This window comes from Giraffa tippelskirchi, chromosome 6 (genome assembly GCF_054371585.1).
Source record: "Giraffa tippelskirchi isolate mGirTip1 chromosome 6, T2T-mGirTip1v1.2.pri, whole genome shotgun sequence".
Taxonomy (NCBI): Eukaryota; Metazoa; Chordata; class Mammalia; order Artiodactyla; family Giraffidae; genus Giraffa; species Giraffa tippelskirchi.
Window position 1 is genome coordinate 113,233,736 of NC_137280.1, and position 14,549 is coordinate 113,248,284.

At 51.6% G+C, this 14,549-nt stretch overlaps 1 protein-coding gene across 3 annotated transcripts; it reads right to left on the bottom strand.

The window, feature by feature from the left end:
- Nucleotides 1-339: 339 nt before the first annotated feature.
- Nucleotides 340-7,913, bottom strand: SNCB (synuclein beta). Of its 3 annotated transcripts, XM_081505224.1 has the most exons (5): nucleotides 7,793-7,913; nucleotides 4,990-5,031; nucleotides 4,657-4,775; nucleotides 704-793; nucleotides 340-372 (listed from the first exon to the last, which is right to left on the bottom strand). In XM_081505224.1, the coding sequence occupies exons 1-5, from the start codon at nucleotides 7,911-7,913 to the stop codon at nucleotides 340-342; spliced, it is 405 nt and encodes a 134-aa protein (XP_081361350.1). The 3 variants fall into 3 exon arrangements, with proteins under 3 accessions (XP_081361350.1, XP_081361351.1, XP_081361352.1); XM_081505225.1 differs by lacking the exon at nucleotides 4,990-5,031; XM_081505226.1 differs by lacking the exon at nucleotides 704-793.
- Nucleotides 7,914-14,549: the final 6,636 nt, after the last annotated feature.

Consider the following 14,549-nt stretch of genomic DNA (forward strand, 5'->3'; position numbering starts at 1 on the left):
GGGTAGAGGGGAGCCGTCGCTTTCCTGTTCGTTTAAAAACACATAGAACATGCTACAACCGCGCAGACACCAGGCGGGATGGGGCGCGGAAAGGGCAACATACGTGCTGCGAGGCTCCCAGCCTTGGCCGCAGCCCCAGCCCTGTCCACGCCCCAGGGTTGGACGCGGGCAGGAAGGACAGACAGATAGACTCAAACACGGGCTCCGAGGGGGGCGCCTCGGAGCGAAGGAAGATCTCGCGTTTTGAGGAGAAGGGGTAGAAGGACAGCCCTGGCTCTGGGGGGCGGGGCAGGGGACCCGGAAGGGATTGTGCTGCTGGTGGGGGGCCGTCCTGGGCCCTTACGCCTCTGGCTCATACTCCTGATACTCCTCCTGCATCAGAGGGATGGGGGTAGAGTGGAGAAGAGCAAAAGAGGAAGGGGTTGGAGACCAAGTGGCCAGGCCCCGCCCGAGACCCTTCGCCCACCAGGAGGAATAGTGAACGCCCCTCCCTCTGGGCGGGGGAGAGACCTAGAATTTGGGGACGGCTGGGATGTTCCTGGACAGGGGGTGTCTGAGACCCAGCGACAGTCTCCATCTGTCCTCCCTCCCTGCTGCCATCTCTGGGGTCTGGAGTCTGGGAGCTTGAAAACTCCCTGGCCCAAACTTATCCTGCCAGGAACCTCCCACCCCAGCTGAGGATGCCCAAAGCCCCACCCCTCACCTGGGGCTGTTCCTCATAACTCTCCCCTTCAGGCTCCATCAGGGGCTCGATCAGTGGCTCCTCAGCAGCTTCCTGGGCCACTTCCTCTGGCTGCAGAAAGAGAAGAGACAGGGCCTTTGAGGCCAGCTGGGCATGCCCCCCCAGATTCCTACCCTGGGTAGTTTTTGGCTGATCGGGGGAAGGCTGGGCTTTGTTGGCAGTGCAACCAGAATTTTTAATTGTTTATTTGGAGTGCCTTGGAAATGAGATGGAGCAGTGAAATCCCTCCAATCATGGCTTGAAGCTGGGGGTGTCCAAGGGTTGCTGGTACCAATACCCCTCTCCCAGCAGCGGACAGCCTCCTGTGCTTCCCTTGATGGGACTGGATGGGATGGGGAGATAGCACACATAATCATCCATTTGTCCCTCTTTGTGTCAGCTCTGTAGGTGGGGGGTGCTTATGAGGAACCCAAGATAACCGTGGAGGCTCCTCTGGGCTGGAGGGAGATGGAGGCTCAGGGACAGAGCTGAGCAGGGGCTCTGAGCCATTCCCCTGCCACTTTCCACCCATCCCTCCCCCAGGGCCCTGTGTGGCCTGGTTTCTTCAGCTGTTGCTATTTTAAGATAAGCTGGAAGCAACAGCTCATGGTGTTGCTTGGATGTGTGAGCTAAGACTCTCCCCTCGCCACAGCATCTGCTGCCCAGACCTGTGCAGGGCAGCATACATGCAAATAGGGGGCTGCCAGACACATGGCCAGTCCCCTGTGAGTGAGCACATATATGCACACAAACACGAGACTGAGCTGATTGCACACGTAACCTGAGGTTCATGCTCTGTCGGCAAGGGGCCCCACCACGTCTCCCACTTGCACATGTAACCACTGTCCCTCCCTACTGTGCAGAGGTAAGAATCTTGGGATACATGAGGGCTGGCACCTCGGCGCTCTAGTTGCTCCAGCTCCATCCAGGCAGCTTCAGCTCCTTCACATTACCTGTCTAGGTGGGCCCTGTGACCACATCAGTATATACTCCTGGCTTCGCTCACTTCCCCTAGTTACAGGGGAGTCCACCACAGCCCAGGAGGTGGGGAGATGTTAGCTTGCCCAAAGTCACCCAGCTATGACCAGAACCCAGGAAAGAAACAGAATGTGAAGAATCCCAGCTCTGCACATTGTTTGGAAACAAATGTCCAACAGCAGGAGAATGGATGTGTACATTGTGGTCCTATCACACAGAGGGTCCTGCATGTCTAGGATGGGGAAACCCAGTGCACACCAAGGTGTGCTTGACTCCCCTTCTTACTGATGAGTGAAAGAACCCGGGTACAAAAGAACATGTGCTTTAGGATAAAGTTGACATGAAGCTAAAAGACACTCAGATAATCTGTGGTGATAGAAGCAGTTAACTGTGGCGGGGGACAGGACAAAGGTGAGGAGAGTCAGGTGCCTGGGATAAATGAGACCCTGGTATAAGCACCCCCTTAAATTTTGTGCCCCAGGCACTTCACTTCCCTCACCCTAGTCTTAGCCCTGGGAGTAGGGGTGGGAGGGAGCGTAAGGGGGGCTTCTAACGAGCTATGTCATGTGTTTTGTGTCTTGATCTGGGTGCTTGGTTACCTGGGGAGAGTTGAGTTTGTGAAAATTCCATGGATCTGCATGTTTTCTGCATGATATACTTCAGTAAGAAGTTCACTTAAAAACCACTCCAGCCTTGTTATTCACTACCTCTTTGGCATCAGGCAAGTTGCTTCACCTCTGATCTCAGCTGCCTTGGATGGAAAGTGGGATGGTGTCTTTGCTTTGTATGCGTATGAGGAGGCTTCCACAATACTATATGTGGGCAGACTGAGAGGTAGAGACAGAAACTCACACTCTTAGCTTGCATGAGTTCTCCATGGGCCCAGTGGCCCCAAATGCCTGGCTTTGGATTGTAAATTTTTGATCTTGAGTTCTCTTGAGAGAGGAGGTTTGAAATGTCAACAAGTGCTGGTAAGGGGAAGGCAGCCTGAGAAAAATGGTTGTGTGCAAAGGCTCCCTCACCAAGCCTCAAGCTGACAGCTCTGCCTTCTCTGCACCCTAGCTCTCAGTACTGGGCCTGGTCCCCATGTTGGCATCAAGGGACTACAGTGACATGAACCTGAGCTTAGCTTAGCACCTCCCAACTACCTTCTCAGGGGGGCAGGCAGGATTTGGGACCTTGAGTAAGACACTTCACCTCTCTGAGCCTCAGTTCTTTTACCTATAAGATGCGCTAATTAAAACTACTACAATATTGTAAAGTAATTAGCCCCCAACTAAAATAAATAAATTTATTAAAAAAAAAAGATGCGCTAATTGTGATGCCTTTTTTATAGGGACATTGTGAAGATTCATTGAGTGACTCCATGTACAATCTTTAGAACAGCACCCGCCCACACAAGAGATTAATGAATGGGAGTGATCACTGGAAACAAGGATAAGAAATGGGAAGTCACACGGCCGGTAAAATGCAGAGACAGGACTTGAACCAGAACTTCTGAGCTGAGGGAAGAAACCAACTGAGCAGAATGTCTAGAGTGGAGGGCGCTGTGTGGTCTCCTCCCCCAGCCCAGTGGATGGATCCCCTCATGCCAAGATCACACTGAAGGAGGTCCCACCCCTGTGGGGGCAGATTTGGCATTTGTACATGGAAAACATGGAGCACCGCACAGGAGGTGTCTGTGCAGATGGTGTATAGATCCATGGAGTGCAACATCCTAGCACACCTATGACACAAGCCCCTGGGGGCACACACAGGCTGATCATGTGATCGTGGGGCCATCATCTCTTACTGAGCATTCACTGTATGCCATCCAGGCTCTTTACATCAGTGGTTCTCAAGGTGTGATCCCTGGACCTGCAGCATCAACATCACCCAGATACCTTTTAGAAATGTACATTCTAGCCCTACCTCAGACCTACTGAATAAGAAATTCTAGGAATAGGACCAACAGTCTGTATTTTAACCTGGCCTCCTGGTGATCTGATGCACACTTAGGTTTTTGAATACCTCTAAGCTACATTATCTCTAATCTACACAAAAGTCCTCTTACATTCATCTCCTGTCTTAGAGGCAAAGAATTAGGCTCAGAGACATGATGGGACCTCCCCAGGGCCAGACAGTCAAGAAGTAATGGAGCTGAGATTCAGATCCAGCTCTGTGGGGCTCCAGAGCTCACAACTCTTACCCTGCAGCATGTCCTAAGGAAGGTATCTGACTTTGTGGACACATGGGTTGCTGCCACCACTTGCCTGGGGTAACATGTCTGCACAAATGTGTGAGACACAGTTCACCCCTCCCCATGGCCCACTTCTGCTCATGCCTGCCTCAGGGCCTTTGCACGTGCTGTTCCTCCTGCCTGAAATAGACTTCCCACATGGTGTGCCTCATCACTTGGGTGTCAGTTCTAATGTCACCTTCTCAGAGAAGCCCTCCCAATTAAAGTAGCCCCCTCACCCCTTGACTCTATCCCATCGCTCTTGTTTTCTTCATAGCACATACCCCATCTGAAATCATCATGTGTACTGTTTAGCTATTTACTGTATCTTCTCCCACTACAGAGTCAGCTCTGTGAATGTAGGAACCTATTCACTGTGGTAACCCCTAGAACAATCCCTCCCTGGCATGAATACTTGTTGACTGAAAAGACATAAGCGAACAATCAGTGACATATGCGGATGAGGCCAAAAGCAGTCCAGATCACACTCACGAGCAGGATACATGTATCCAATCTAGATCTGGGTCACAGTCACGGGGAGCGCCATGCCCGCACACAGCTTCATGCAGACTCATGCTGAGCTGTGTCTAGCTGGGCCCTGCAAAATGTTAGGCAAGGTGGCTTGTGCCCCAGGCTGGCTGGGGGAGCAGGGAGCCTGGCGGCAGATTTATGGGTGTACCTGGTGTGTGTGTTTGTGTGTGTGGTGTGTGTGTGTGTGTGTGTTGGAAGGATAGCTCACCTTCAGATCGGCAGGAAACTCCTCCTTCTTCACCAGACCTGTGGCTGCTGCAATGTTCCCAGCCCCAGAGAACACGGCTCCTCCCAGGTGTGATGCCTGCTCCTTGGTTTTCTCAGCCACTGCGTCAGGGAGAGGGTTGGGGGCAAAGGTCAAGCAGACATAGATGCCCTCCTCCTCCGTAGTGTCCCAGGGCCTGCCTTCCCACAGAGTAGTACATCCCCCAGAAAGCCTTGGGGGTACCCTCTTCCACCACCCTCTCCGCCCACTCTCTGGATATCAGCCAGACCCCGGGCCACGGTGAGGGAACAAGGCTGGGTAGGGTTGGGCTGGTACCTGAGGCCACTCCTTGTACCACCCCCTCTCGGGTTTTGCTTCCTGTGGGGACAAAACAGAGCACACTTAAGGGCTGAGGGAACAGACGCCAGCAAGCACTGTGGTTACAGAGTGGGCAGAGGGACCCAGGCAGCATGGGCATCCTGGTCCTTCCCTGCCTTCTTGGGCCCCCAAATCCGACAAGTGCCCCCTTCCATGCCTGCGTCATCTGGACTTCCAGTTCTCCCCATTGTCTGTCCCTGCCCTGCTGCACCACCCCGCCCCCCACCCCGGCCCACCACCCTCTGCTGGATGTTGCTCACATCCAGCACTGGGAAAGCACTCTGCCTGCCGGTTCATTTAATCCTCTGCCCTGGATGGGAGCAGGTGGGGGTGGGGGTGGACCTGGGGGTGGGGCGAAAAGATTCTGTCTTTGGAAAGGTGCCCCTGGTGCACAACTGCTCACATCCTGCCCCAGACACTCACATCCCCACACGCCCACATCCCCTGCTCCATTTCTTAAGACTCTCTTTTAAATAGGGTGCAAATCTCTCCTTCTGGCCAAAGTAGGGAGTGTCTTAGATGCAGGATGGGTCTAAGGGTGACGTGAAGATCGTGACTGACAGCCACGGCATTGGCTGGGTCTTCCCAGGAGGGTAGCAACTGGGAAAGGCAAGAGAGCCTGTCCTGAGGTGGGGGTGGGAACCCTCGGGAGAGCGGGATGTCTCCAATCCTGAGGATCTGGCAACCCAGACAACAGCTGATAGAAGCCAGAAATGGGAGTGTGGGCCAGCTGAGGCTGGCAGGAGGAGGGTGCAGGCAGACAGGCTTCTCAGGGCTAAGGCCAGCCACATCCAGAGACCGGTGGCTGGGGAAGGGGGGTTGTGCAAGCACTTCCATTTATTCCTCACATAAACACTTGTTGGCACCTTCTCTGGTTCAAGTCCCAGGCTGATGGCTCACTGTCAGATGAGGGACAGAGAAGAGGAAAGTTGGTGCCCTGGACCTCAAAGTAGTGGGAAGAGGAAGTTTGGGGCTCCAGTGGGGTGCAGGATGGGGGAGGGGTTTTTTCCCAGGTCTTGACAAATGGGGAGCGGTGGATACACAGAAAAGGGACTGAGGAGGGTGTTCTAGGAACAGGGAACCATGTAGGCGAGACCTAGAGAGGTGTGATTTCAGAGTCTGCATGGAGCACGTTGACATGGTCTGTGTGCTCAGAGTGATGGAGACTGAGATGGAACCATGAGGCAGGTTGAATGCTAGGCTACAGGGAGATGAGGCTTTGAAGAGTAGGAGCCAGGGACCATCAGGAGTTCCTGCTCAGGGGGAGGAGCAGGAGGTGCCAACCTGGGGGAAAAGGAGGTGGTTGAGTCTGTTAGCAGGGAGACAGTGTCAGGGATGACAGGGGTCCACAGGAGTGAAAGGGCAGAGCGAGGAGGAAGGCCAGAGCTAGGGTCCAGAAGGTGTGGGCTCAAGCCTTCTTCCAGTCGCCATCACCTCTGCCCTAGCTCTAACCACCCTCATCTGGTGGCTATGTTACCTCCCAGCGGGCCTCCTTGTAATTTGTTCTGTCCCCAGAGTCCTAGGGGACTTCTCTATACTGAAGCCAGATCATGTTGGTCCCTGGCTCACAGTCTCCCATGGCAGTCATACTAATGCTTTGCCTGCAAAGGCCCTTCATGAACTGGATGTTTCTGATCTCATTTCTTACCCTTGCTTTCTGCCCTCTGCTCTCAAACCCAGTATCTTTCACCCCATCCCAGGGCCCTTTGTACCTGCCTTTTCTGCACCTCCCTCCCCAACCCTTCTTATTCTCTGGGCTCAGCTCAAATGCTACCCTCTTTGATTACCAAAGTGGCTCCCCACCCCAGCCACTGGATGTCAAAGCCCAAGACTGGAATACTTGACCTCACCATCAGCACAGCCAGCACCTACCAGCACAGAGTAGGTGATCAGTAAGTATTTTCCAAATTACCACCATTCCAAATCTGCCACAGCCCTGGGCAGGTTAACCAACCCTCTGCAGCCTGCATAGGAGATAATTCTATCACACAAAAGTAAGCCCTGAACTGGCAGACTGAATGCAGAGTTTCTTGCCCCCTTTATGCAAATGACCCTGAAGCCTCCCTCATTTTTTAATTTTTTTTCCCCACTTAGGGTGAGATATTTTAACCACTTGGCCTTTCTCCTGATCACAGCTGGCAGTTGCAAGGAGGGTGGACCCTGAGGAGAGATGCCAGTGGTGGAATTACTGGGAGGAGAGATTCAGAGGTGGAGAGCAGTGCTGGGAGGGAGCCCCAACAATACAGGAAGGAGAGTGGTGAGGGGAGGGGGGCACTTTGGAATCCATAAAGCTTGGCTCAAACTTCAGCTTCAGGTCTTATCAGCTGTGACCTTGAGCAAGATAATTAAAGCTCTGGGAAGCCCGGGTTTCCCTGGTCTGTGGATGCGCAGGGAGCATTAAATGAGGTAATAGATGTTGCAGATGTATTTCACACTGTACTTGGCAGACAGTAAGAGTTCAACACCAGGTAACTATTAATAATGGGAAGAAGAAGCAGAAGAAGGCTATCTCCTTACATCCCCGCCTTGCTTCTCTGGACTTTCAGCTGAACTCCACCCTTACCAACCCTTCCTCCATTCTCCCCTACCGTCGGTGTCATCACTGACCCAGGTTTCCATCAGCTGGCTATGTCCTCAGTGACCCCTGCTAAGCCAGCTCCATCTGCTGACTCATAATTTCCGGCCCAGACCCCCCACTTCCTAGCTCTCAGGACCTCGGCTCTGTCCCCGCGGAGCCCCGGAAGCCCCGCCCCTCGCCCACCGACGTAGAGGACGCCCTCCTTGGTCTTCTCCGCGGCCTCGGTGACCCCCTGCTTGGTCTTCTCCGCGGCGGCCACGACGCCCTCCTTGGCCATGGACAGGCCCTTCATGAACACGTCCATCCTGGCGGCCTGGGGAGGACGAACACACGGGCACCGGCGTGCTCGCCCGCATCCTCACCCCAGCCCTTGTGAAGAGACCGCAGGTGTCCCATCCCCTCCCCCTGAGACCTAAGGCGCCCTTCTGGTCCGGAACCTCCTCCCCCCACCTTACTCCCTTCCCCAGCGCCAGGCCACAGGGCCCCGGCGAGTCCTAGCGTCCTTGAAACCCGGGGACGCAGGAGGGGCCTCCCGCCTCGGTTATCCGGGGCCCTGCAACCTACAGCCCCGCGGAACCGGAGTGCTGGGCACGGCGCGAAGCCCGGGGGCCTGCCTGTACACACGCGACAGACACACGGCCATGCAAACAAACATACTCCTTGGACACGCTCACGTGCACACACAGGACCCTCAGACGTTCAAACGCGTACGGACACGTTGACACACCACGGGGCACACGGGCGCGGGCGCACGTCCACACGGCCATCCAAGCAGTTGCAGACACCAAGCAAGAGAGACATATACCCCGGGTCGCACACGGACACGCACCCGCCGGGGTCCTCTTTACGTTCTCCAGCCCCTTCCCCATCCCATCCCGTCCCCGCTTCACTCCATTTCCAGCCCTTTCCCCTTTCCCTCAGCCCGGGGCGCCCGGAGCGCGGCCGCCTCACCTAGATGCGGGGCCCGGATTGGGGATGGAGTGGCGGCTGCGGCAGAGGCTGAGGCGGGCGGACACACGGGCTCGGCTGGGCTGGGCCGGGGTGGGCTCGGGCCGATGAAGGATCGGGCCGTGGCCAGGCGTTCAGGCTGGTCTGCAGCAGACGAGGCACGAGCCCTGAGCGGAGGTGCAGTAGTGCCCGGGCCTGGAGTGCTTCGCCAGCCGCCGCTCGCTCCTAGCGCCCTGCTGTCTCGCGCGCTCCTGCTCTGGCTGGGGCGCTGCGGCAGCTCTGAGCTCAGCGCCCCCCCCCCCCCCCCCCCGCCACCGGCGGCCGCGCCACCCCCTCGGCCTGATTGACAGGAGGCGGGGAGGGTGACATCTCCGCGGAGCCCGCTAGCCTCACGGGGCGGGCCCGGGACACGCCGCTGGGGACCCCAGAGCGTCATCGGACTCAAATCCTGTCCCCCAGGAACCTAGTCTGGTGGGAGACACAATGCGGTGTGCTGAGGGTACGGGAGAAATACTGCAGTTGGTTTTAGTGTTCAGATGGATTTGGAGGTCTTGATTAACTGTGGGACCTTGGGCTACTCAGCTCTCCTTTCTGAATGTCAGTTTCCTCTTCTGTAAAATATGGATGGTTCATTCGGCGAACGTTTACTGAGCTCTTAGGTACCAGGCAGATTTGAGGCTGGAGACAGCACAAAAGGAAAATTAGACCCTCCTTCTTGGGGACTTTGCAGTGGTGAATTTGTGTGTATGCAGAGATGGGACAGGACAGAAAATAAACATCAATGCTTAAACCAAAGGTTATTTCAGCTTGTGATAAGAGTCATGGAGATGATAAAATGGAGATGGACAAGAGTTACTAGAGTAGGGGTGCTTGAGATCTGGTGGTCAGGGAAGGCCTCTGTGAGGAGGTGAATGGGAGCAGAGATCCCAGAGAAGCACCAAGGCCAGGATGCTTGAGGGCAAGATCCATAGAGAGGGAGCTGTATGTGCAAAGGCCCTGAGGCAGGACTGTGCTTGGGAACAGATAAAACACAATGTAGCCAAAGAAACAATAGGGAAGGAGAAGGAGGTGGACATGATCCTTTTTTGTGTGGTTATAGTCTGGATTGTCAAAATGGCCTCAGAGTGCCAGTCACACATAGGTCCTTGATTGGTATATGACAGAATTATGCCCAGGAAGCTGTGGGATACCAGAGGAAGGGGTATCTGACAGCTCAACAGAGTCAGGTAAGGCTGTACAGAGGAGGTGACATCTGAGCTGGGCCTTGTGGAATTTCATCTGGCAGACAAGGGAGGAAGGACATTTTGGGTTGTGGACATAGCATCGGCAAAGGCACTGCGGTTGGAAATGTAGGGTGAATAAGTGTCAGATAATGAGGTGAGAGGACAGCCAGGAGCCAGACTATGCAGGGCCTGGAAAAAATTGTTCACAGATTGCTGGTAGAGCTGCAAACTGGCACATGCTTTTTGGAAGACAATTTGGCAATGTTTACCAAAGACATAAATGCATGCTCCTTTAGAGCCAACAGTGAGTTCCCCTTCCAGGAATTCATCCCTTGGATCTCTACTCTCACAAGCATACAAAAACATGTGTGCAAGGCTGTTCACTGCAGCATGGTTTATTGTAGCAAAAAACTGAAAATAATCTAAATGTCTATCTGTAGAGGACCGGCTAGTTAATTATGGTTCATCCACTCAGTGCAATGCTGTCATTAGAAAGGATGGGTTAGACCCATGTGCATTGATGTAGGAGTACAAGACACGGTGTGAGGTGAGAGAAGCCAAGGTACCAAACTGTAATGTGTGCAGCTAACTGATTTTTTTTAAAAATTATTTTATTGAAATGTAGTTGATTTACAATGTGTTAATTTCTACTGTAGAGCAAAGTGATCAGTTATACATATATATATATTCTTTTCATATTCTTTTCCATTATGGTTTATCACAAGAAATTGAATATAGTTCCCTGTTCTATACAGTAGGACATTACTGTTTATCCATTTTATATATATAATAGTTTGCATCTGCTAATCCCAAACTCCCAATCCATCCCTCCCTCACTCCCTGCCCCCTTGGAAACCACAAGTCTGTTCTCTATGACTGTAACTTTATTTATTGGCTTCTCTAAAAGCTCAGTTGGTAAAGAATCCACCTGCAAGGCAGGAGACCCTGGTTCGATTCCTGGGTCAGGAAGATCTGCTGGAGAAGGGATAGGCTACCCATTCTAGTTTTCTTGGGTTTCCCTTGTGGCTTAGCTGGTAAAGAATCCGCCTACCAATGCAGAAGACGTAAGAGACATGGGTTCAATCCCTGGGTTGGGAAGATCCCTGGAGAAGGGAAAGGCTACCCACTCCAGTATTCTGGCCTGGAGAATTCCATGGACTGTAAAGTCCATGGGGTCGCAAAGAGTTGGACACAACTGAGCAACTTTCACTTTCATAGATAAGTTCATTTGTGTTATATTTAAGTGATATCATATGGTATTTGTCTTTCTCTTTCTGACTTACTTCACTTAGTATGATAATCCCCTGATCCATCTATATCTCTGCAAACAACATTATTTCGTTCTTTTTTTATGGCTGAGTAATATTCCATTGTATATATGTACCACAACTTCTTTGTCCATTCATCTGTCACTGGACATTTGGATTGTTTCCATGCCTTGGCTATTGTAAATAATGTTGCTATGAACATTAGGGTGGATGTATCGTTTTGAATTATAGTTTTTTCCCAATATATGCCCAGGAGTGAGTTTGTAGGATCATATGGCAACTCTATTTTTACTTTTTTGAGAATCCTCCATATTGTTTTCTATACTGGCTTAATCAATTTACAATCCCATTAACATTATAGGAGGGTTCCCTTTTCTTAGAGACCTAGTCAGTTTTGACACAAAGAAAGCATTTGCTGTCACACAGTTATATACAGACACCTTAAATATAAATACAGACATCTGGATATACAAAGAACAAATCTGTAAAAACTTCTAAAACACTGTTAACAGTAGTGGCCTCTGGCAAATGGGACTGAGAGAACTCAAGGAAAGAAGCTTGTACATTTCATCACCTTCATTCTTGTGCTGTTTCACTATTTTCCCTTGAAGAGTGTTTTACTTGTGTAATTTTAAAAGCTAGCATGGGGGACAGGTGTCATTATTGCTGGCCTCTCAGCATTGAAACTGCCTCCCTCCTATGTCTGGGGGATTCCCCACCTTATGAGGTAGAGCCCTTCTCCCCCTCTAGGAGCTGACAATGCTCTCCCAGCTTTCCTTACTTCCAGGACATGTGACTTCAGCCCCAGACATCCCAGCCCCAGACCTGGAACCTGAACCTAATGCCAGGAAGAAGCAGCAAAGGAGGAGAGTCTGCTTAGTTAAAGACAAGCGGTGGTGGCAGTGGTGGCAGTTCCTGCCAGGGACCAGGACCAGCTGTGACACTGCTTCTGGGAGCACCTGGCACCAACAGGGCAAGCTGTACTGTCTGTGCTCAGCCGTAGCATCTAGGGAGTCTTCCTGGGACTGCTTGATGATGTGATTTGGGCATCATTCCAGGCTGCCTGGTCTCCAAGGGGACTCTGGCCTTCCAGGAAAGTTTCTGAGCTGCCCACTATTGGCTAATAAACCCTGTATATGGTTAATAAGCCAAGACGTGATGTTTATGACTCTTGACTAAGATTCCCTAAATGTCAGATGAAGAAGGACCAAGCAGTAGGAAGGAGAGAGGAGGAAGAGAGAAAGAAGACCGTACGAAGGGTGTTGTCTTCCTACTGTAGGAATCAGGAAGTCACTGAAGGATTTTAAGCCCAAGAGAAACCTAAATGAGATCTCCATTTTATGGGGTCCAAATGGAGGTGAGTTGGAGGGGGACACTGCTAGAAGCAGCAAGAGCAATGAGCGACCTGAGGCAGAATCCACAGGAAGAATGATAAAGCCTGAACCAGGGAAGCCTCAGTGAGTCTGGAACAGGACTGGAAGGGAGACCTGAGCATCATTTAGGATGTAACTTATTGGATGTTGGGGAAGAGGAAGCAGAATGAAGCCAGGAAGATCCTCAGGTTTCTGGCTTGGACAACGGGGTGAGTGATGCTGCTGCAAAAGAGGAAATAGGCATTGAGGGGTTGGGGCAGCTTTGGAGGGTGAGCCTGTTTAGGGTACACTGAATGTGCCATGCCTGATAGACTACCTGGACAAGGTGTCCAGCCAAGAGTTATCTGAGCCTGGAACTCAGGAAGCTACTCCATGCTGGCTTCAGGTATTTATTTGGGCCATGGTATACTGCTGCTGCTGCTGCTGCTGCTGCTAAGTCGCTTCAGTCGTGTCCGACTCTGTGCGACCCCATAGACGGCAGCCCACCAGGCTCTGCCATCCCTGGGATTCTCCAGGCAGGAATACTGGAGTGGGTTGCCATTTCCTTCTCCAGTGCATGAAAGGGAAAAGTGAAAGTGAAGTCGCTCAGTAGTGTCCGACTCTTAGCGACCCCATGGACTGTAGCCTACCAGGCTCCTCCATCCATGGGATTTTCCAGGCAAGAGTACTGGAGTGGGGTGCCATTGCCTTCTCCGCATGGTATACTGGGAAGTCTTTAATACATGGCTTTCCAAGCAGGGAAGCACCTTATAAAGTTTGCCCATGCCCGTGGTATAAATTCTACCCCTGTGGTTTGTTTCAAGCTGTCACTGTGATGTTTCTGAGCAGAGAGTTGGGAAGAGACATGTGGTAGCACTCCCTTACACAGCATTTCCACCATTCAGGTAAAATAGATATAAAATAACCAGAAAAGCATAGATAATAGTAAAATAATTAGGAAGTTATGTTTTAAGTGCTTATTATCTTTGTTTAAAACATATTTATATAACCATAAGTTTATTTAATTTTTAATAATGGCTTTAGTGTCTGGCTCACAAAATTCCTAAAACTTTGTTCTCACAGGCTGATCCAAGCCAGCCCAGGACACTGTTGGATTTGGAATTATTTGCATAGAGGTGGTGGCTGGAGTCATGGGGAGAATGCAACTGCCCAGAGGAACAGGGAGAGTGAAAAGAATGGAGGGTCAGAACAGAATGCTGAGTCACTGCAAACTTCCTGAGTGGCCAGGGGCAGAGGAGCCCAGGGAAAGGCTGAGAAGAAGCAGCACAAAGAGGAGGAGAAGCTGGAGAGTGCGGTGGCAGGGAAACCAAGGGGATTAGAGGACAAGTGGACAAATGTTAAAGAGAAGCCAAAACAACAAATAATAAAGAATCCTCAGATGGGCAGCAAGTGGGCTGTGGAGGAGTTTAACAGCAGCACCAGGAAAAGACTCGCTGGAAAAGACCCTGATGCTGGGAAAGACTGAAGGCAGGAGGAGAAGGGGATGACCGAGGATGAGATGGTTAAATGGTATCACCGACTCAGTGGACATGTGTTTGAGCAAACTCCAGGTAGTGAAGGACAGTGAAGGACAGGGAAGCCTGGCGTGCTGCAGTCCATGGAGTCACAAAGAGTCAGACACGACTAAGTGACTGAACAACAGCAGGAGGCATCGTGAGTCCAGGAGAGAGGAAGCATCCAGGGAAAACCCCCAGGAGAAAGTGACATTCAAGCTGGGTTTTGAAAAATGAGAAGGACCTTACAATGTGGTGGTCAACTTTCCCAGCAGGGGATCCAGCAAGTGGAAAAGTCCAGAGTGTAGAGGGAATAGAAAATAGGTTAAATTCTGAATCAGGTAGGAAGTTCAATTGGCTGCTCATCAGAAGCTTAAGCAAAGCAAGTATTTATTATTTCATTTAAAGAAGTCATGAAGTAGGCAGTCCATAGTTGGTATGATGACTTCACAATCATCAGAGACCCAGAATCCTATCTTCCTATTCAAGTATTCTTAGTACCTGGATTCCACTTTCAAGGCCACTTAATGGCCTAAGATGGCTGCTGCAGCTCCATCCATCATGTCCATGCAGAAAGCAGGAGAAAGGGAAGTAGGGTAAAAAGAACACCTGCCAGTTTTCTGTCTTTTGCTTAA

Excerpts from the sequence above, each read along its gene's own strand:
- SNCB (XM_081505224.1), bottom strand. The coding sequence starts at position 7,913 with ATGGACGTGTTCATGAAGGGCCTGTCCATGGCCAAGGAGGGCGTCGTG. Across the intron at positions 4,776-4,989 it reads GGTACAAGGAGTGGCCTCAG|TGGCTGAGAAAACCAAGGAG; the intron begins GTACCAGCCCAA and ends TCCCTGACGCAG. Across the intron at positions 373-703 it reads GTTATGAGGAACAGCCCCAG|GAGGAGTATCAGGAGTATGA; the intron begins GTGAGGGGTGGG and ends CCTCTGATGCAG.